This window comes from Cervus elaphus, chromosome 6 (genome assembly GCF_910594005.1).
Source record: "Cervus elaphus chromosome 6, mCerEla1.1, whole genome shotgun sequence".
NCBI lineage: Eukaryota > Metazoa > Chordata > Mammalia > Artiodactyla > Cervidae > Cervus > Cervus elaphus.
In genome coordinates, this window is record NC_057820.1 from 48,208,854 (window position 1) to 48,231,238 (window position 22,385).

At 40.0% G+C, this 22,385-nt stretch overlaps 1 protein-coding gene across 6 annotated transcripts in view; it reads left to right on the plus strand.

The window, feature by feature from the left end:
- The window catches only part of TEC (tec protein tyrosine kinase), a 146,295-nt gene that overhangs the window by 17,867 nt on the left and 106,043 nt on the right, over window positions 1-22,385 (plus strand). For 3 of the 6 annotated variants that reach the window (XM_043906837.1, XM_043906836.1, XM_043906840.1), the window contains exon 2: window positions 14,823-14,905. The exons of the other annotated variants lie outside the window; for them this stretch is intronic. In XM_043906837.1, coding sequence (XP_043762772.1) covers window positions 14,876-14,905 — 30 coding nt within the window. In that variant the 5' untranslated portion in view covers window positions 14,823-14,875. The remainder of the gene's footprint in view (window positions 1-14,822; window positions 14,906-22,385) is intronic. 6 annotated transcript variants of the gene reach the window in all.

Below are 22,385 nucleotides of genomic sequence, written 5' to 3' on the forward strand. Positions count from 1 at the left end.
ACTGGGCTCTTGTCTAACACTCGGAAATGAATTGTCCGAGGAGACACATGCTGACAAAGCAAGAGATTTTATTGGGAAAGGGCACCCGGGTGGAGAGCAGTAGGTAAGGGAACCCAGGAGAACTGCTCTGCCGCGTGGCTCGTAGTCTTGGGTTTTATGGTGAGGGGATTAGTTTCCGGGTGGTCTTTGGCCAGTCATTCTAATTCAGAGTCTTTCCTGGTGGCGCACGCATCGCTCAGCCAAGATGGATGCTAGCAAGAGGGGTTCTGGGAAGTGGACGGACAGGTAGTGTCTCCTCTCGATCTTTCCCGATCTTTCCCGAACTCTTCCGGCTGGTGGTGGCCTATTAGTTCCGTATTCCTTATCAGGATCTCCTGCCATAAAACAACTCATGCAAATGGTTACTATGGTGCCTGGCCAGGGTGGGCGGTTTCAATCAGTGTGCTTCCCCTAACACTTTCACTGCTGGGACCTGGGTTCAGTCCCTGGTTAGGGAACTAAGATCCTGCAAGCCGTACGGCATGGCCAAAAAAAAAAAAAAAGATGTGTTAAGATGTTTCTTACACTGTTCTGTAGAATACTACAATTCTGGGAGATGTTAATCAGGTTCAAGGGAAACAGAATGAGTTCTGTGATCAGATAAGATTGGAAAGTATTCTATATGATTCAAAGAGCCTATTCATGTCTTACGAGGTTCTGAGAAATGCACACAGGGAACCAGTTTGACATTGATTAGCCCTGATTTCCCTAAATATATTTGTCCATTTCAGCAAGCATGTGATCAACACATACTGTAATAATATGATTTGGCTACTGTGCTGGCCACTGGTCAGTGAGAGAGTAAAATCAGCCCATGTGCCTGCCCTTGTGAGACTGTGGACTGGTATCATCTGACAAGTTTGTAGTGTTCTGGAACAGTCTGGGAAGCTTTGAGTTAAGGTGTATAGACATTCTTGTTTGTGCTCTGGAATATAGTGGAGTGATTTTTAAAAAAATACGTGTTTGTTTATTTGGTTGTATCAGGTCTCAGTTGTGGCGCTCAGAATCCTGTCTTCCTTGTGGCATTTGGGACTTGCGGAATCCTTAGGTGCAGCATTTGAATGCTCTCAGTTGCAGGGGCTGGGATCTAGTTCCCTAACCAGGGTTTGAACCTGGGCCTGCTGCACTGGGGGCTTGGAGGCTTAGCCACCGGACCACCAGGGAAGCCCCCTTGAGCAGAGTGCTTATCTCCCTTCCCGTCTCTCTGCCTCTGTGTCTCTGTTATGCAAGTATCTCTACTTCGCATACCGTTTCCTGCCCCTTCTACCTTGGGGATGGACAGAGCTCATGAGAGGCTAATTTTCAGTTCTGGGAAGTTGCTGACTTGCCCAAGGTGACCCAGCTAGTTAGTGGTAGAGCCAGAACCCAGCTCTTCAGGCTCTAGGTCCTGTGCAGATTCCATTCTTGGTGAGAAGGGACAATATGGAATGCCTAAATATTGAAAAAAAATTAGATAGACTCAACAGGTTGAGTGAGGTATTATGGATTATGCCAATTTAATCAATATCAGGGCTGATTTAGATATCACCACCACCACCACCACCGTCATCACTAATGTTGAGTAGTTACTATGATCCATGTCCTGTGCTAAGCACTTTACATATATTTAATTTTTACAACAACTCTGTGAAGTAGTAATTATTACCCCATTTTATAGATGAGGAGGCAAGCTCAGAGAAGTGAGTGATGTATCCGTGTTTACACAGCTAGGAAGCAACAAAGCCAGGCTTCCATTCTAGGCTGTTTTCAGAGTCCACATGCTTAACTTCATCTGTTAGGTGAGTTTTTTTCTCTGCTTCTAAAATTCCTTCTCAGGATCAGTCTGTCTTTTCTCCCTTGCCATTTCAGCTTGCCTAGCCCCTTCTCTTTGTGAAAAACTTGATTTCAGAAAGGATCTGATCTTTTATTTATTCCATGTCAGGTAACATTCATCAAGTATTTAGTGGGTGCTTAGTATGTGAAGGAACTGTTTTAGGAGCTGAGGATCCATTGGTGAACACACCGGCTAAGTTTCTGCTTGTGTGGATGTTAGAGTCAGTGCGGAGATCACACGATTAAAAACAAATAACAGAAACAGATCAACAGCCAACAGGTTGGATGCATGAGACAAGTGCTTGGGCCTGCTGCACTGGGAATACCCAGAGGGATCAGGTAGAGAGGGAGGTGGGAGGGGGGATTGGGATGGGGAATACATGTAAATCCATGGCTGATTCATGTCAATGTATGACAAAACCCACTACAATATTGTAAAGTAATTAGCCTCCAACTAATAAAAATAAATGAGAAAAAAAAAACCAAATAACAAAAGTGCTGCAAAGTAATAAGTATTGATGCAGAGAATTAAAATCCTTAATTTAATCAGGGTGACTGATTATTTTACATTAGGTAGTCAAGAGAAGGAGGGTTTCCGTGGTGGTTCAGCAGTAAAGAATCTGCCTGCCAATGCAGGAGACACAAGTTTCATCCCTGGGTCGGGAAGATTCCCTGGGGGAGAGCATGGCAAGCCACTCCAGTATTCTCGTCTGGAGAATTCCATGGACAGAGGAGCCACAGTCCATGGGGTCACAAAGAGTCAGAAATGACTTAGCGACTAAACAACAACAGTCAAGGAAAGGTCTTTTGATGAAAGTGACATATAGGTTGAATGTGAGTTACAAGAAGTTATTGGTTAAAGAGTGAGCAAGAGAGAGCAGGTGGAATGATTTTCTAGATAGAGGTAATATGATTTGCAAAGACTGCCTGCCCCCCAACATGCCATGGATTTGCTGTGTGTGAAGGACAGGAAGAAGGCTGTTGTGGTTGACACATATTGGGCCAGGGAGAGAGTGGTACTGGATGAGGTTGGACAAGTAGGTGGTGTCCTAAATTAAGAGATTTTTAGGCTGAGTTCAGGGAATCCGTTAGAGGGTTTAAGCAGGACTGAGGACATGAGCTGATTTCTGTTTTTAAAAGTTTTGTTGATTGAGCCTTCCCTGGTGGCACAGTGGGTAAGAACCCACCTGCTGAAGCAGGGGACACGGGTTTCATCCCTGGTCTGGGAAGATTCCACATGCCTTGGCGCAGCTAAGCCTGTGTGCCACAGCTTCTGAGCCTGTGCTCTGGGGCCCATGAAGCAGAGCTACTGAGCCTGTGTGCTGCGACTCCTGAAGCCCTTGTGTCTGGAGCCAGTGCTCTGCAGCAAGAGAAGCCACAGGAATGAGAAGACCGAACACCACAGCAGAGTCGCCCCCCACTCTCTGCAACTAGAGAAAGATTGTATGCAGCAATGAAGACCCAGTGCATCCAAAAAAAAAAAAAGTTTGTTGATTGATGAATAGAGGAAGGATTGTAAGAAGATGAGGGAGGAAGTAGTGAGACCTAACAGGAGCGTGTTACAATAGTCCTGACGAGGGATGATGGTGTCTCTATTAGTTATTGCCACAGTAATGCTGTGTGACAAATATCCCCATAAACTTAGTGACATACAGAAAAAGGATTCTTTTTGCTCAGTCAATGGAATGGTTTTCTGCCCTTCTGGGCCAGGCTCAGCTGATCCTGACCGAGCTTGCCCATGTCTGTGATCAGCTGTGGGTCAGGTAGGCAACTCCGCCATATTGCCTGGTTTCCCTGATACGTTTGGGAGGGCTAGCTGGTTGTTGATTGTCTAGGATGGCCTCAACTCAGACGGCTGGGACAACTCTGCTCTCCTCGTATGTTGTTGTTACATGACTCTGTTCTTATTGTCAGGCTGGCCCAGTCCTAGTCTCAGGGTCATAATAAAGAAGCAAGAAAGGAAGTAGAAATGGGCAGGCAAAATTTTAAGCCTTAGCTTGTGTTCAATTTGCTCCTGTCACATTGGTCAAGGCAGGTTACTTGAGTACATCAACAGCTAATATGAGGGGCATTGCCAAAGGGCAGGTATACAGAGAGGTGTGAAAAGAGTCAGAGAGGCATTAAAATCAGAGCCATTAGTGCAATCAGTCTGTTGCACTAATGGGAAGAGTATAAAGTGGAGTCTTGAATATTCATAGGATATTAGAATATTTTGGAGCCTGGTGGCTCAGTGGGAAAGAGTTTGCCTGCAATGCAGGAGACGTAGGTTTGATCCCTGGTTTGGGAAGATCCCCGGGAGATGGGAATGGCTTCCACTCCAGGATTCTTGGCCGAGAGAATTCCATTAACAGAAGAGCTTGGCATGCTGCAGTTCTTGGGGTTGAAAGAGTTGGACACGACTGAGCAACTAACATTTTCCCTTCCACAGTCAAAAGGACATGCTGATGGATTAGAGTGGAGGTATGAAAGAGAGGAATGAATCAATGATAGCTCTCAGATTTTTGGCTGAGCAGCTGGGGAGATGGTGAGGCCATTTATTCAGACATCAAAGACTAGATAAAGAGCAAATTTTTGGGGACTATATAGCACTCCCTTGTAGCCATGTTACATTTGAGATACTTGCTAGATATTTAAATAAAGATATCAGGATTGCAGCTGGATATATAAATCTGAGGTTCTTGGCAACAGGGCTAAAGATGGAGATGTCAGGGTTATTACCACACAGATGGTATTTCAAGCCGTGGAACTGGTTGAGGCTGCCTCTGAGGAGGATTCATAGATGAAGAAGCAAAACAAGCCCAGGATAGAGCACTGGTGCACACCAGTGTTTAGAAGTAGAGGAGGAAGATAGAAGTCAGCAAAGGAGACTGAGAAGGTTTAGCCTCTAAGATTGGAGAAAAACCAAGGGAACTTTGGTATCACAGAGAACCAAGAGAAGCGAAGCATTTCAAGGAGAGAATGGTCAGCTGTGTTAACAGTGTTAGGACGTCAGGGAAGAGAGACAAGAACTGAGAAGTGACCACTGGTTCTGGCAACAAGGCTGTTCTTGGTGATTTTGACACATGCAGTCTTAGTGGCCTGATGAGACAGAAATGCACCTGGAGCAGTTTGAGGATAGCACATGAGTTGAGGAGCAGGGATAGCAACCCTAATCCTGTCTTTGAAGAGCTTTTGCTGTAAAGGGACTCAGCTGATACAGGAGTTGGAGGTGACTGTGGTTCAAGGCAGAGGTTTATTTGGGGAATGTATGTGATGCTGCTGTACCAAAGGGGATGATCCAGTAGAGAGATATCAGGTGCGCCAAAGAAGGCAAAGCTACAGGCCAGGAATGTTGGAGATGGCAGGAGAGGATGGGATTGAGAATTTAGAATAATTAGTGTGTTATCTTCTTCAGGGGTATTTGGGTACTCTGTTTTATTTCTAATTTTGGAATGAAATATTTATCATTGAAGTGAATCATTTCAGCCGCCAGCCAGGGTAAGGAAGAATATGAGTTCTGTTGTAACCCTGGGCAGATGGAATGCCTCTGTATTCGGCTCACTCAGCTACCAGTGTAGAGATGAGATGGAGAGACTTCTTTGGAAGTATTCTGTCTCTGTAGGTGGTGTTCAGTGGTTCTTTTTTCTTTTTTTTTTCTTTTTTGGCTGTGTTGCCTGACATGCGGGATCTTAGTTTGCCAACCAGAGATTGAACCTCTCCCCCTGCAGTGGAAGCATGGAGTCTTAACCACTGGACTGCCAGGGAAGCCTTCCGTGTTTCCTATAATGATAGAAAAACTGATAAATTCAGTTTCTTAGATTTTGATATGGGTAGCAAGTTGGGCACTTCTTGAGCAAAGCTAGGAAGGGAATGTGATTGACAGTGTCCAGTTTCTTATAACAGTATGACCTGATGTGTTGATCAGTTCAGTAGATTGCAGACCAGGCATGCATTCTGGAATTCCAGCTGGGAGATAAAAATTTTGTCTTTTATGCTTTTTAAGATAAGGTAACTTTATCTTTACCTTTTGAACTGTGGTGTTGGAGAAGGCTCTTGAGAGTCCCTTGGACTGCTGGGAGATCCAAGCAGTCCATCCTAAAGGAGATCAGTCCTGGGTGTTCATTGGAAGGACTGATGTTGAAGCTAAAACTCCACTATTTTGGCCACCTGATGCGAAGAGCTGACTCATTTGAAAAGACCCTGATGCTGGGAAAGATTGAGGGCAGGAGGAGAAGGGGACGACAGAGGATGAGATGGTTGGATGGCATCACCAACTCAATGGACATGAGTTTGGGCAAACTCCAGGAGTTGGTGATGGACAGGGAGGCCTGGCGTGCTGGGGTTCATGGGGTCACAAAGAGTCGGACAAGACTGAGCAACTGAACTGAACTTCAACTTGAAACTATAATATAAAACAAATATATTAAATGAATGGTAATTTAAAATGTATTTTGTAGAAGTTCATGTATACATTTGGTGATATTTAAGCAACTGTTTTCACCAGCCTTCCTGGAATCTGTGCTCTGTGTGTGGTGGGTGAGGATGGTGGTGTGAAAAAAATGTAGTACCCTGTCTTAGAGTATCTTCATAGTCTTCGAAGATTTTTGTTCAGTTGCTGTGAATCTGTTTTCCTATTTCACTCATTTAAAATATTAGTGTTTACTTGTGCAGTAAATATTAGTATTTACTCATGCAGTTCATATTGTGAACTGAGAACCACATCTGTCACCACTCTGCTTTTTACTGCTTTCTGATTTGGTGGAAATAATACTGAAAAAGACATCTGCTAGGGTCTTAGTAATTCTTATATATAGCAGTCTGTTAGTTCAAAGGACTGTTAATTCAAAGTTAGCAGAAATATCAGGAAGTCAAGAAGCAAGATGTAAACCAGATGAAGTCAGAATCTCAAAATGTAAATGCTTCTAGTGTGAAGCTGTAGATCTTTGGAATTCTTGGTGTTTTCTATTACGTTAGATCTTTCAGGAAGGTATATCTGAAAATACTTAGCCTTCAAAAATTTTTACAACAAATATATTGATTATTATATTATTAATGTAATATTTACATTTCTTTCACATATTGGAGATTAAGTCTGAATTTCGTTTAACTTTTATTGAAAATGAGCTTAAGAATGTTTATCAGATATGGCTCAAGGATCATATCTATTTACCTAATTCTGTACTCTATTCTTTTTTCTTTGTTTTTTTTGGCCATGCCTTGTGGCTTGTGGGATCTTAGTTCTGCCGCCAGGGATTGAACCCAGGCCATTGGCAGGGAAACTGCTGAGTCCCAACCAGTGGACCACCAGCGAATTCCCGTCTACTCTTGTTTCTTGACTCAACAAGAAAATAACCTGTCTAGCTTAGCTCAGAGAGAAATGTTTTATAAAGCTTTATTTACTTAGCTGTTACTAAGTGTTAATATAAGAAATAGCCAAGTGAGGAATGTTTTTATAATTTCTGCCCAAATTTCTATTCAGGATGTATCATGTAATATCTTTTGTTGTCCTTTATGTCCCGTAAACTAGTTTGTCCTTAGAATTTAATGACGGAACGTTTTCCTTTTGATCAGTTGGTGTGTATCTTATGACAAAGATTTACTATCCCGTGAAGCATTATGTTATCCCTTCCCTGGGTTTTGAGAAGCTCCACATTTATTGCTCTGGTTGTCCGTGTGTAGTAGCATTGTAGCCTGTGTGCATTAAACTTTGGGAAATTAAACCCCATGGGCTCACAAAAGAAAGAAGCTTTTTTTTTTGAAGCTTGGACCATTTTTAAAAATTTAATTTTTATTTTATTTTGGAGTGTACTTGATTCACAGTTTCATGTTGGTTTCAGGTATACAGCACAGTGACTCAGTTATACACGTACACATGTGTGTGTATATGTGTGTATACACATGTGTGTATATGTGTATACATATGTATATGTGTATGTGTGTATGTGTGTATGTATGTGTGTATATGTGTGTGTATATATGTGTGTATATGTGTGTATGTGTGTACATATGTGTGTGTATATATATGTGTGTGTGTATGTGTATTGTATATGTGTATATGTGTGTATACATGTGTGTATACATGTGTGTATATACATGTGTATATGTGTACATACGTGTGTATATGTGTATGTATATATGTGTGTATATACATGTGTGTATATACATGTGTATATGTGTACATATGTGTGTGTGTGTGTATGTGTGTGTGTATGTGTGTGTGTATATGTGTGTGTGTGTATATGTGTGTGTATATATGTGTGTGTATGTATATATATATTCCTTTTCAAATTCTTCTCCCTTATAGATTATTAAAGAATGTTGAATAGAGTTCCCTGTGCCACATCAATGTCCTTATTGATTATCTATTTTATATAAACTATTATATGTGTTAGTCCCAAACTCCTAATTTATCCCTCCCCTGACACCCTTCCCCTTTGGTAACCATAAGTTTGTCTTCTATGTCTGTTAGTCTGTTTCTGTTTTGTAGATAAGATCATTTGTATCATCTTTCTAGATTTCACATATAAGTGACATACAATATTTGTCTTCATCTGAATTACTTCACTCAGTATGATCATCTCTAGGTCCATCCATGTTGCTGCAAATGGCATTATTTCTTTCCTTTTTATGACTGAGTAATATTCCATTGCATATATGTGCCACATCTTCTTTATCCATTCCTCTGTTGATGAACATTTAGGTTGCTTCCACATCCTAGCTATTGTAAATAGCACTGCAGTGAACATTGGGGTGCATGTATATTTTCGAATTATGGTTTTTTTTCTAGATATATACCAAGAAGTGGAATTGCTGGGTCATATGATAGCTCTCTTTTTAGAGAAACAACAATTTAAAGAATGTGGATGCTTCTGTTCACCTTTCCCCTCCAGAAGCATATGCCCCAGAGGGTGTGTGCATTGGGAGATGTGGGAATCTCCTGCTCCCTTGTCTGTCTTAGTTTGTCAAGGTTTTTGCATGAGCATCTCACAGTGCTGAATGTGATTTTAGTGGTTAGAGGTAAGATTTTCACACAAAGTATCCCTTGAGTTCAAGCTAAGTACTTTATCTGATGCCAAACGAAATAACCAAAATCCTGTTTTTCTCTCTGCTAGATTGTTAGATTGTTTGCAAAGTGGTCTCCAAAATTCCTCTACCTCTTCCACTTTGAAGATCACCTCCCATTCTGAATCTGGCCTTGGTCATGTGACTTGCTTTGGCCACTGAGATAATAGCTAAGGTAAATCATTCAGAGACCTAAAGTGTGTTGCATATTGAGGCTTGCTCTCTCTTATTGCTCTTGGAACCTTGAGAACTACATGTATGAGCCTGAGCTGTCCTGTTGAAGAGGCCACATGGAGGGGACCTGAGGTGCCCGAGTTGATAACCTGCAAGTGCTCGAAAAGCCATTCTGGGCATTGAGATCAGAATTGTTCCCCCAACAGAATCATGAGAAAGAATACATTTTAATTGTTTTTATGTTCATAATTATGGAATGGGATTTATTTTGGTGGTGGTTTTTCTCATCAAGAGCTAATGGATACAACTTCCAGTGCTGGTGGGCATTTCTGTTGATGCTGTGTTGGACTTATCTGGAGACAGTGTGGCCCTGTCTTCTCTGGAGCATTCAAGGCTAATTTTGATTATATTCAGTTTCTGTTGTATGAGCTGATGTGAGAACCACCTTCCATATAAGTTTTGCTTGGTTTCACTCTGTTTTATTCCTTCCTTTTGGTTTCTGATTTCTCCTTTTACTTTTGATTCTCATCTGTATATTATTTACATGTTGTACATTTATATTTTTCTTAAATTTTTTTTGAGAATAAATTCAGGTAACCACCATTTGAACCAATTTGAAGAGTACAATCCTGTGGTTTTTAGTATATTTACAGTGTTGTATAACCACCACCACCACCTAATTCCAGAAGATTCTTATCACTTAAAAAAAACTCTGTATACACCCACCCCACCCCATTCTCTCTTCGTTTCATCCAAACGGTGATCTACTTTCTTTCTCTATGGGTTTGCCTGTTGTGGACATTTCACATAAACAGTGTTCTGGTCATTTCACATAAACGGAATCAACATAACATGTGGCCTTTTGTGCATGGTTTCTTTTACTTAGCATAGTATTTTCAAAGTTCACTTGTGTTGCACTGTGAGTCAGTACCTCGTTTTTTTCTGGTGGAATGCCGTTCAGTGGTGTGGGTTTATCTACATCTCCATATATCAGTGTTTGGACATTTGGGTTGTTTCTACTTTTTGGCTCTTATGACTAATACCTCTATGTGCAGTAGTTTACAAGTCTCTTTGTGAATATATGTTTTCAGTTCTCTTGGGTATGTACTTAAGAGTGGAAGTGCTGGGTCATATCTTAACTCTATGTTTAACTTTTGAGGAACTACCAAACTTTTTCACAGTGGCTGTATCACTTTACATTCCTACTAACAATGGATGAGGGTGCCCGTTTTCTCCATATTCTTGTCAATCCTTATTTTCCTTTTTTGGGATTATAACCAGCCTAGTATGTGTTTAGTAGGATCTCATTGTGCTTTTGATTTATGTATTCCTAAAAGGAAGAGAGTTCTAGAAAAGCATCTACTTCTGCTTTATTGACTGTGCCAAAGCCTTTGACTGTGTGGATCACAACAAACTGTGGAAAATTCTTAAAGAGATGGGAATACCAGACCACCTGACCTGCCTCTTGAGAAATCTGTATGCAGGTCAGGAAGCAACAGTTAGAACCGGACATGGAACAACAGACTGGTTCCAAATAGGAAAAGGAGTATGCCAAGGCTGTATATTGTCACCCTGCTTATTTAACTTACATGAGAGTGCATCGTGAGAAACGCTGGACTGGATGAAGCACAAGCTGGAATCAAGATTGCCGGGAGAAATATCAATAACCTCAGATATATAGATGACACCACCCTTATGGCAGAAACTGAAGAAGAACTAAAGAGCATCTTGATGAAGGTGAAAGAGGAGAGTGAAAAAGTTGGCTTAAAACTCAACATTCAGAAAACTAAGATCTTGGCATTCAGTCCCATCACTTCATGGCAGATAGATGGGGAAACAATGGAAACAGTGAGAGACTTTATTTTTTGGGGCTCCAAAATCACTGCAGATGGTGACTGCAACCATGACATTAAAAGACACCTGCTCCTTGGAAGGAAAGTTATGACCAACCTAGACAGCATATTCAAAAGTAGAGACATTACTTTGCCAACAAAGGTCCATCTAGTCAAGGCTATGGTTTTTCTAGTGGTCATGTATGGATGTGAGAGTTGGACTCTAAAGAAAGCTGAGCGCCGAAGAATTGATGCTTTTGAACTATGGTGTTGGAGAAGAGGCTTGAGAGTCCCTTGGACTGCAAGGAGATCCAAGGAGTCCATCCTAAAGGATCTCAGTCCTGGGTGTTCATTGGAAGGACTGATGCTGAAGCTGAAACTCCAATACTTTGGCCACTGGCTCATTTGAAAAGACCTTGATGCTGGCAAAGATTGAAGGCGGGAAGAAAAGGGTACGACAGAGGGTGAGATGGTTGGATGGCATCACCAACTCAGTGGACATGAGTTTGAGTAAACTCTGGGAGTTGTTGATGGACAGGGAGACCTGGTGTGCAGCAGTCCATGGGTTCACAAAGAGTTGGACACGACTGAGCTACTGGACTGAACTGAAAAGCTAGTGATGTTGAGCATTTTTTCAAGTGTTTATTAGCTTTTTGACATCTTTGGGAAAATGTCTGTTTAAGTCCTTTACCTGTTAATTTTTCTAAAAAAATTATTCAGTTGTAAGTGTTCTTATATTTTCTGGATACTAGACTCTTATTGATGCCTCAGCTGGTAAAGAATCTGCCTTCTATGTGGGAGACTTGGGTTCAATCCCTAGTTTGGGAAGATCCCCTAGGGAAGGGAACGGTTACCCACTCCAGTATTCTGGCCTGGAGAATTCCATGGACTGTATAGTCCATGGGTCGCAGAGTCGGACATGACTGAGGGACTTTCACTTCACTTCAGACTCTTACTGGGTATGTCATTTGTGAATCCTTTCTCCCATATGTGGGTTGTCTTTCACTTCCTTTGTAGTGTCCCTAGACATACAGAAGTTTTTGAGTTGAAGTCCAGTTTCTCTATTTTGTCGCTTGTGGTCTTCTTGAAGTTGTGTTTAAAAAACCATTGTGTGAACTAAAATCATGAAAACCTACAGCTATGTTTCCTTCTGAGAGTTTTTGTAATTTTAGTTTTTACATTGTCTTTGATCCATTTAGAAATCATTTTTGTTTGTGGTGTGAAGTAGGGATCCCAAATTCACTTATATCCAGTTGTCTCAGAACCATTTGTTGGAAAGACTACTCTTTCCTTGTGGAATAGTCTTGGCATGCTCATCAAAAATCAATTAACCATAGATCTGTGGGGTTTCTTTCTGGACTCCCAGTTCTATACTGTTTATCTGTACATCTACATTTATATAATATTACACTGTTTGGATTCCTGTAATATTGTAGTGAAAGTGAAGAAGGTGTTAGTCGCTCAGTCGTGTCCGACTCTGCAACCCCATGGACTGTAGCCCACCAGTTTCCTCTGTCCATGGAATTCTCCAGGTCAGAATACTGGAGTGGGTTGCCATTCCCTTTGAAATTGGGAATATGAGACTGCCAATTTTGTTTTTCAAGATTAAATGTCTATTCAGCATTACTGTGTGAGTTTTAGTATCAGCTTGTCCATTTTTGCAAAAAAACCCGAAAAAAGGCAATTGGAAGTTTGATACAGATTACATTGAATCTGTAGAGCCATTTGATAATGAGTGCCATTTTAGCAATATTAAGAATTTCAATCCTTGAGCATGGACATCTTTCCCTTTATTTTGGTCTTCTTAAATTTCTTTCAACAGCATTTTGTAGTTTCCAGTGTATAAGCCTTACACATCTTTGGTTAAATTTTGTTCATGTTTCTTTCTTTTTCTTTTTTGGTGGAGCCACATGACTGGTGGATCTTAGGTTCCTGACCAGGGATGGAACCTGGGCTCTTGGCAGTGAAAGCAGGGAGTCCTAACCACTGGGCCTCCAGGAAATTCCCATGTTTGTGTAGTTTTTAAAAATTCACTTTATTGAAGTATAGTTGATGTACAATGTTGTGTTAATTTCTTCTGTACAGCAGAGTGATTCAGTTATACATGTATGTATATATTCTTCTTCATATCCTTTCCATTGTGGCTTATTACAGGATATTAAATATAGTTCCTTATGCTCTACACTAGGACCTTGTTGTTTATCCATTCTGTATATGATAGTTTGCATCTGCTGATCCCAAACTCCCAATCCATCCCTCCCTCCACACCACTCCCCTTTGTCTATTACAAGTCTGTTCTCTATGTCTGAGTCTGTTTCTGTTTCACAGATAAGTTCACTTGTATCATGTTTTAGCTTCCGCATATAAGTGATAATCATGTTATTTGTCTTTCTGTTTTACTTAGTATGATAATCTCTAGGCTCATCTGTGTTGTGCCATGTTGCTGCAGATGGCATTATTTCATTCTTTTTTTTATGGCTGAGTAATGTACCACATCTCCTTTATCCTTTCATCCGTTGATGGGCATTTAGGTCGTTTCCATGTCTTGGCTATTGTGAATAGCGCCGCTGTTGTTTATGTATTTTTATTGTAAGGTGTCTCCGTTTCTCTCTGAATGTACACAAGGTATAAATTGTAAATCAATAAAAATAAAATTTTTAGTGTAGTTCATCAGCTATGTAATGTAGTCAGACTTCTACTATAAAAGTCTGAGAGTAAGGACACAAGAATTCTATTCTTAAAGGTATTAGTATTATATGGGTTACATTCTCTTTTCTTTATTTATTTATAAAATGGCACTTGCACTTACTATGGGACTTCTGTGCATTTTAATTTCTTAGTGATAATAGTAACACTAGAGAAACTAAAATGGAAAGACTAAGAGCAAACACATGACACTTGAGTACATGTGCTCCTCTGATTGCTTTCTGTGTATTAGCTCATTTAATGAAGTTAAATTCTGAGTGGGGGTGCAATTTTAAAAGCTGAGGGACTGTGAGTTTGTGTGTATGAAACTTTACATTTGAATGACATTTTTAAAAACATAATTTTAATCTGGAGTTCTTAAAAATAGCTACAGTGAGTTGTTAGTTTTAAAAACTAAGATAATAATAATAGTATTAATGAACAAAGAGAGGGAAGTGGTATTTGTCAACTCAGCTTTTGTGTACTCTGAATTACCGGTAGAGAGGTTTGGACCCAGTGATTCTAATTATTGGAGTGCCCAGCTCTCATTTTCTGTAAACAGATAACTTGAATATGAATAAGCTGTAAACATCACAGTCCTCTGTGTGGCACTTGAAAAGGATGTTCAGGAGAGGGCTCTTTAGAGCTTTAGACAGAACTCTGCTGGAGTTTCTATGAGCTCAAGGAAGGTGGGGCCTGTGTTTTCCATTGTGCTGCTGTAACCCTCTCACAGTACTAGATGTAGAGTGGATTTTAAACAAATTATTTGGTTGAAAAATGAATGAACAAATGAATACAAGGCTGGAAAAGAATCAGTTTGGATTTTGATTTCTTTTTGATAGTGGAAATACCATTCTCTCCTTTGGGAGTATGTGTGTGTATTTGGGTAGAAATGGAGGAGAGAAAGAATTATTGAAATAGAATATGTTTAAACTAATGGAAGTTGTGTTTACTGTTTTTCTTTAAGCTTGCCTTTAAACTTAAACTTACCTTGCATTTAGTGGAGCCCTTGTTCGACCATCTTCCATGGGTGACAACTAACTCAGCCCTTACCCCAGCTCAGACATCATCTTCTCTGATTATCTTTCTACCTCCTATCTTTGGGCAGAGCTGAAGCTTGTATCCATCTGTGACGTAGCACTTACCACATGGTTAATGACATTTTTACTTTCCGTTATATATGTCCTTTCTCCTGGCTTGTGGATACCTTATTGGCTATGTCTTCTGCTTTATTCCCAGAACCTGATAGCATATCTGGCACTTAGCAGATACTCAGTTAACAGTTGTTGAATATGAAGACATGTAATCAGTTCAAAACAAAGGTATGGCGAAATGAACTATTTGCTATGTATAAGAAAATTTATGTGCATTTTTTCTGATTTATACCTCATGTTACTCCATTAAGGTTGGTACCATTATCCTCATTATGAAGGTAAGGGAATAGTGTCAAAAGAGTTAAGTCACTTGTATGAAGTTATACAGCTAATAAATGGCAAAGCTAAGACTTAGAGCCAGGTCAGTCAGACTCAAAAGTTCTGGTTCCTGTAGGCAAAACATTCTCTGAAGTCAAGTGTAGCAATGTCTTCTTAGGTCGGTCTCCCAAGACAATAGAAATAGAAGCAAAAATAAATAAATGGGACCTAATCAAACGTATAAGCTTTTGTGCAGCGAAAGAAACCATAAACAAAATGAAAAGACAGCCTATGGACTGGGAGAAAATATTTACGAACAATGTGACTGATAAGGGCTTAATTTCCAAAATATATGAACAGCCAAGGCAATTCAATAACAAAAAACCAAACAACCCAATCTAAAAATGGGCGGAAGACCTAAACAGACATTTCTCCAGAGAAGACATACAGGTGGTCCAAGGCACGTGAGAAGAGGCTTAATATCACTAATTATCTGGGAAATGCAAATCAAAACTGCTATCTCACAGTAGTCAGAATGTCCATCATTAAAAAGTCCACAAACATTAAATGCTAGGGAGAATGTGAAGAAAAGGGAAACCTCCTACACTGTTGGTGGGAAGGTAAATTGGTACAGCCCCCATGGAAAGTAGTATGGAGGTTTCTTAAAAAACTAAAAATAGAGTCATCATATGATTCAGCAATCCCACTACTGGGCATGTATCTGGAGAAAACTCTAGTACAAAGTATATGTGCATCCCAATGTTCATAGCAGCACTAGTTACAATAGCCAAGTCGTGAAAGTAACATATATGCCCATTGACACATGAATGGATAAAGAAGAGGTGGGATGTATATACAATGGAATATTACTCAGCCGTAAAAAGAATGAAATAATGCCATTTGCAGCAACATGGATGGACCTAGAGATTATCGTACTAAGTGAAGTAAGTCAGACAAAGAAAAATATCATATGATATCACTTATATGTGGAATCTAAAATATGACACAAATGATCTTATTTACAAAACAGAAACAGGCTCACAGATGTAGAAGACAAACTTATGATTACCAAAGGGGAAAGAAGGTGGGAGGGGTATAAGTTAGGAGTTTGAGATTAGCAGATGCAAACTATCAATACTGTATATAAAATAGATAAAAATGAGGCCATGCCATATAGTACAGGGAGCTATATGCAATATCTTGTAATAACCTGTATTGGAAAAGAATATGAAAAAAGATTACGTATATGTATATGTATAACTGAATCACTTTCCTATACACCTGAAACTAACACAGTCTTGTAAATCAACCATATTCCAATAGAAAAAGGTTATGTTCCTTCTACTAAATCATTCTGCTTAAACCAGGAGTTCTAATGTACGTAAGTGGCAAAATAAGGTGACGGAGGGTGACACAGGGAAAGAAATCTTTAGGATAATGTGTAAAGAACCATTGTTTATATCTTCTACAGCTCTGTCAGGGGACATATTAAATATATTAAAAGATATAGGCTTGCCTTCTAGATGATTGAATTTCCTGTGTTTAATACGGTGGTAATATAGGGAACAAGTGGGTTTCCAAAATGTTGAGCTACATAGAATTTTAGGACTGATGACATTAGAGCTCCTCAGCTTCAAGGCATTAATCTTAGAGATAACGTCATAGGATGTTAGAGTTTGTGAGTTTTGCTTTCAGTTGTATTGTCAGCTGAGGGCAGAGAAGATTCTTCTACAACGTGAGGCTCACTTTTATGTTGTAACAAGGGATTCAGAATAGTGACGGACAAAGATCCACCACATCCAAGAGACAGCAGGAGAGCTGGGAGGAAACACCGTCATTTCCCAACGTCAGAGATGGGTGAGACTCGGTTGAGTAAGCTCTGAGCTGCCAACCCCGTCAGGAAAAAGAACCTCTTGCATAGGTCAGACTTAATCCTCAGGAACATCTCAGAGGACAGAAAGATCCTGTTAGTTTTTTGTTGATTTATGATTAAGAGACAAAGACCCTGATGATTTGCAACACAGATAGATGTACTTTTGAAAAAGATTTTTCCTGCAAGTCTGTCCAGTGACAACAAGAGAAACTAAAAATGGTGAAGGATCTGAAGTAGAGACTTCTGTTACTTTCGTGGTTTGGCTTCTGAGGTAAATACCACTAAGGCTTAAATAGAGTGAAATTGTTAAGCTATCAAGTACTGTTGTATTTCAGGCAGTGTACGGGTTGCTGGATCCTGCCAAATATTATACTTTGTTTTGCTTGATTTTTTGTTAAGACAGAGTATTATTGAGGGTGGGGGAAATACTTGGTAATATGTGTCTGAGAAATTGCTGTGGAATGGAATGGAGATTTATATATCTGTATAGCGTGTGTATGCGCACATGGGCTCAATCGTGTCTGACTCTTTACGACCCCATGGACTGCAGCCTACTAGGTTCCTCTGTCCACGGGATTTCCCAGGTAAGAATACTGGAGTGGGCTGCCATTTCCTTCTCCAACATATGTATACATACATGCATAGATATCAACTAATTTATTCTGTTGTGGCTATCTAAATATCAGAATTGCTTTTTTAAAATTTTGGCTGTGGTGAGTCTTCATTGTGGTACACGGGTTCTTCATTGCAGTACCTGGGCTCTCTCTCGTCACAGAGCAAGGGCTTCTTGATATGGTGTGTGCACTTCTCATGTTGCGGTGTGCGGGCTCAAAGACGCAGGGGCTCAAGGGCTGTGGAACGAGGGCTTTGTTTTCCTGTAGTGTATGGGATCTTAGTTCCCTGACCAGGGATAGAACCCACATCCCCTGCATTGGAAGACAGATTCTTAACCACTGGACCACTAGGGAAGTCCCAGTATTTCTTATTTATGTCAAGTTGATTTTTACAATTTCACACAGCACTGGAAAAAAAATATTGGGCATCAGTTTATTTAATAGAATATAATTTTTCAAATGAAATTTTCAGTTGCACTGAAATATGCAACCATCTGTTGGCAAAACATGACGTTAAGATTTAATGCTTGGATATCACCCCAAAAGGAGAAGTATCTAGCTTCAGAATCTTTGTATGGGTGCTACTGCTAAGTCGCTTCAGTCGTGTCCAACTCTGTGTGACCCCATAGATGGCAGCCCACCAGGCTCCCCCATCCCTGGGATTCTCCAGGCAAGAACACTGGAGTAGGTTGCCATTTCCTTCTCCAGTGCATGAAAGTGAAAAGTGAAAGTGAAGTCGCTCAGTTGTGTCTGGCTCTTAGCGACCCCATGGACTGCAGCCTAGCAGGCTCCTCTGTCCATGGGATTTTCCAGGCAAGAGTACTGGAGTGGGTGCCATTGCCTTCTCCTTTGTATGGTTAGGGAATGCTTATGTGGGGGAAACTTTTGTTTTGGAGAAAGTAGTTGAAAATAGTAGGATGATGATGAAGAGAAAGTTCTGTAACTACTAAATTTCAATTCAAGCTGTTGACAAATTCTGGAAGTTCCATGAAACCATTTCTCAATTCTTTAACACCCAGAATGGCCTTTTTCTTTCCAAAGATTTGTAGTATGTGCATTAAATAAATCTTTCTCCCCATGGAAATGTGTTTTTAATTCTGTAATTGAATTCAAACAGACATGTTACTCTAGTTAAATTTTATTTTAATTTCAGCCATATACTTGGAATGCATTTGGTCTGTAAAGTGAAGGATATATGTAGTTAAAAGTCATTCTTCTGTAACCAAGACTGCTGCTTTTCTCTTTAACTTCTTTCCTTCACTAACAAAACATGCAAAGTAAATCTCATGATGGAGAGCCAGTACATAACTTCTGAAAATGAGAGTGAACACATGCCATTTTAAACTTTTCTTTCCTGTTTATGATTCAGATTAAAATCAAGCAACTCGATAAGAACATTTTCATATCTGTTATATGTGGAAGTGATTATACAGACCAGAATATTAACATCTATTAATACTTTTATTCATGTGTTGGTGTACATCTAGCTATCTGTCAAAATTCTAGAAGTTCCATGAAACCATTTCTCAATTCTTTAACACCCAGAATGGCCTTGTTTCTTTCCAAAAATTTGTAGTATGTGTATTGAATAAATCTTTCTCCCCCATGGAAACATATTTTTAATTCTGTAATTTCATTAAGTTACAGTTAATTTAATTGTAATTCTGTAATATCCTCATTGAAGTGGTCCACCATATTTTGAACAGGGGTAGTTGTTCCTCTTTAGTGATCACATGTTAGTGATTTTTAGAGTTTATTGGTGTTCCAAAACAACTTTGTCCATGTCACTTGTATGGCCCTCAAGAAATTGCATTCTAGCTCTTTGTTTTTAAATCGCTTTTCCCTGTGCCTGCCTAGAGCAGAGATCTTGTCTTGCTAACGTTTGTAACCTCAGTGCCTCCTGCATAGTTCTCATACATCATGGCTTTGTAATAAATGCCAGAATGAATGATCATATATGAATGTCTGAAATTATTATTGTGGACAGATTACTGTGAACAGATCAACCGAACATGGAGAAAAGATGGATGAGTTAAGAAGAGGAAACATTTAAGGGGAGGAAGAGGGTTGACAGGGATTAGAGATGAATGAAATGAGAATGAGATGAACAGGGATGATAAAGTATATTAATTATATGTCCTAATTATGTATTGCTATGTAACTAACCACCTTAAACTTACCAGCACACAATCACAACCACTTTATTACACTCGTGGATTCTGTAGGCTAAGTATTGGACTAGGGCACAGTGGGAATGTCTACTCCACAGTATCTGATGCTCTTATCTTGGAAAACTTGATAGCTTGGAACAACTTGGACAGCTCAGAGCTGGAATCATCTGAGGGTTTTCTCAGTCATATGTCTCAGGCTCCTGGGCTGGGATGATTTGAAGGCTGGGCTCAGCAGGAATTCTGCACTGGAACACCTGTATGTGACTTCTCTATTTGGCAGGAGCTTATCTCATTATGGTAGCTAGGTTCCACGTAAGACTGTCCCAAGAATAAGTCTGAAAAAACAAGACAGAAGCTACTTGGCCTTTTCTGGCCTAGCCTCACAGATTACCCAGTATTCCTCTGCTGTACTCTATTAGTTGAAGGAATCAAAATCCCACTCAAATTCCATGGGAGGAGTGTCAGTGAATTTGCATCTGTTTTTAAAAACAGCGATATTACGTGTCGTAAGTGGTTCAGACAATGGCAGTGATGAGTAGAGCCAAGAGCAGGGAAGTAAGTTACCAGTTTACTTCATTAGGGAGAGTGTGGATGAGAAAGGCCTGGTTCCATTCTTTTGTGTGTAGCTATCAAGTTTTCCCAACACCGTTTATTTATTTATTTTTATTCTTTTCTTTCTGGAAAAGTAATTTCATGTATTTATTTTTGGCTGTGCTGGGTCTTCGTTACTACATGGGCTTTTCTCGAGTTGTGGGGAGTGGAGACGACTCTCTTGTTACGGTGTGTGGGCTTCTAATTGTGACGGCTGCCATTGCTGAACCCAGGCTTTAGGGTGCCCGATTCAGTAGTTGCGGCACGTGGGCCCAGTAGTTAACAGCTCCTGGGCCCTAGGGCACAGGCTCAATAGCTGTGGTGCCCGGGCTTAGTTGTTCCACATGGCATGAGGGATCTTCTCAGATCAGAGATTGAACTCTTGTCTCCTGCATTGGCAGGTAGATTCTCTACCACTGAGCCACCAGGGAATCCCCCCAACACCACTTGCTGAAGAGATTGTCTTTTCTTCCATTGTATATGCTTGCCTCTTTTGCTGTGGCTTAGTTGACTCTGTGAGTGTAGGGTTATTAGGCGCTCTCTATTCTGCTCTGCTGATTGATGTGTCTTTTTGTGTCAGTGCCATACAGTTTTGATTACAGCACTGGAAGTTTGTAGTACAGTTTGAAATCAGGGAGTGTTATACCCCAGCTTTGTTCTTCTCTCTTAAAATTGGTTTGTTCATTTGGGGTCATTTGTGGTTGCAACTTTCCAGTTGGTGCTAGTGGTAAAGAACCTGCCTGCCAGTGCAGGAGATGTAAGAGACTCATGTTTGATCTCTCAGTCGGGAAGATCCTTTGAAGGAAAAAATGGCAACTTACTCCAGTATGCTTGCTTAGAGAATCCCGTGGACAGAGGAGCCTGGCGGACAGAGGAGCACAGGGTCGCAAAGACTTGTACTGAAGCGACTAAGCATGCATGTGATTCCAAACAAATTCAGGATTATTTGTTTTAGTTCTATGAAAAGTGACATTGGTATTTTGATATGGATTACATTGAATCTATAGGTTGCTTTGGGTAGCACATCTAAATAATATTGATTCTTCCAGTCTATGAGCATGGTATATCTTTCCATTTATTTGTCTTGTTTTCAGTTTCTTTCCTCAGTGTCTTAGGAGTTTTCAGAGTATAGGTCTTTCATCTCATCAGTTAAATTTATTCCAATTGTAAAGGGCATTGTTTGCTTTATTTCTTTTTTGGATAGTTTGTTATTAGTATATAGAAATGCAGCAGATTTATGTATATTGTTTTTCTTACACCATACTAAAAAATAAAGTGAATTAAAGACTTGAATATAAGACCTGAAATCACAAAACTTATAGAACACATAGGCAGTAATCTTTTTTATGTCAATATTAGTAATTTTTTTTTAATATGCTGCTAGGGCCACAAAAGCAAAAGTAAACAAATGGGACTACATCAAACTAAGTCTTTGATGAAGCCAACAAAACAAAAAGACAACCCACTGAATGGGAGAAGATATTTGTAAATTGTATATTTGATCAGGGGTTGATATCCAAAGAACTCCTACAACTCAGCATCAAAAAACAAACAAAAGCCCCAATTAAAATATGGGCAGAGGACCTGAATAGACGTTTCCCCAAAGAAGATACACAAACAAGGCGTAGGGAAAGCTGCTCCATGGTCACTGACCACCAGGGACATGCAGATCAAAATCATTGCGAGGCATCACCTCGCCCTGTGAGATCGGCGCTTATCCAAAAGAGGAAACAGCAAATGTCGAGGAAAGGGAACCCCTGTGCTGTGTTGGTGGGAATGTAAATCGGTGCAGCTACTATAGAAAACTGTATGGAGTTTCCTCAAAGAGTTAAAAATAGAGCTACCAAATGATCCAACAGTTCCACTTCTGGGTCTTTATCTGAGGAAAACAAAAACACTAAGTCAAAAAGACATATGCCTGTAAGTCTTCATTGAAGCATTATTTATAATAGCTAAGTTATGTGAGCACCCTAAGTGTTCATTGATAGATGAATGGGTAAAGAAGATGTGGTATATATACACACAATGGAATGCTACTTGGCTATAAAAAAGAATGAAATCTTGCCATTTGCAGCAACATGGATGGACCTGGTTACCTTCCAGGTCTAAGTGAAATAAGTGAAATAAATCAGACAGAGAAA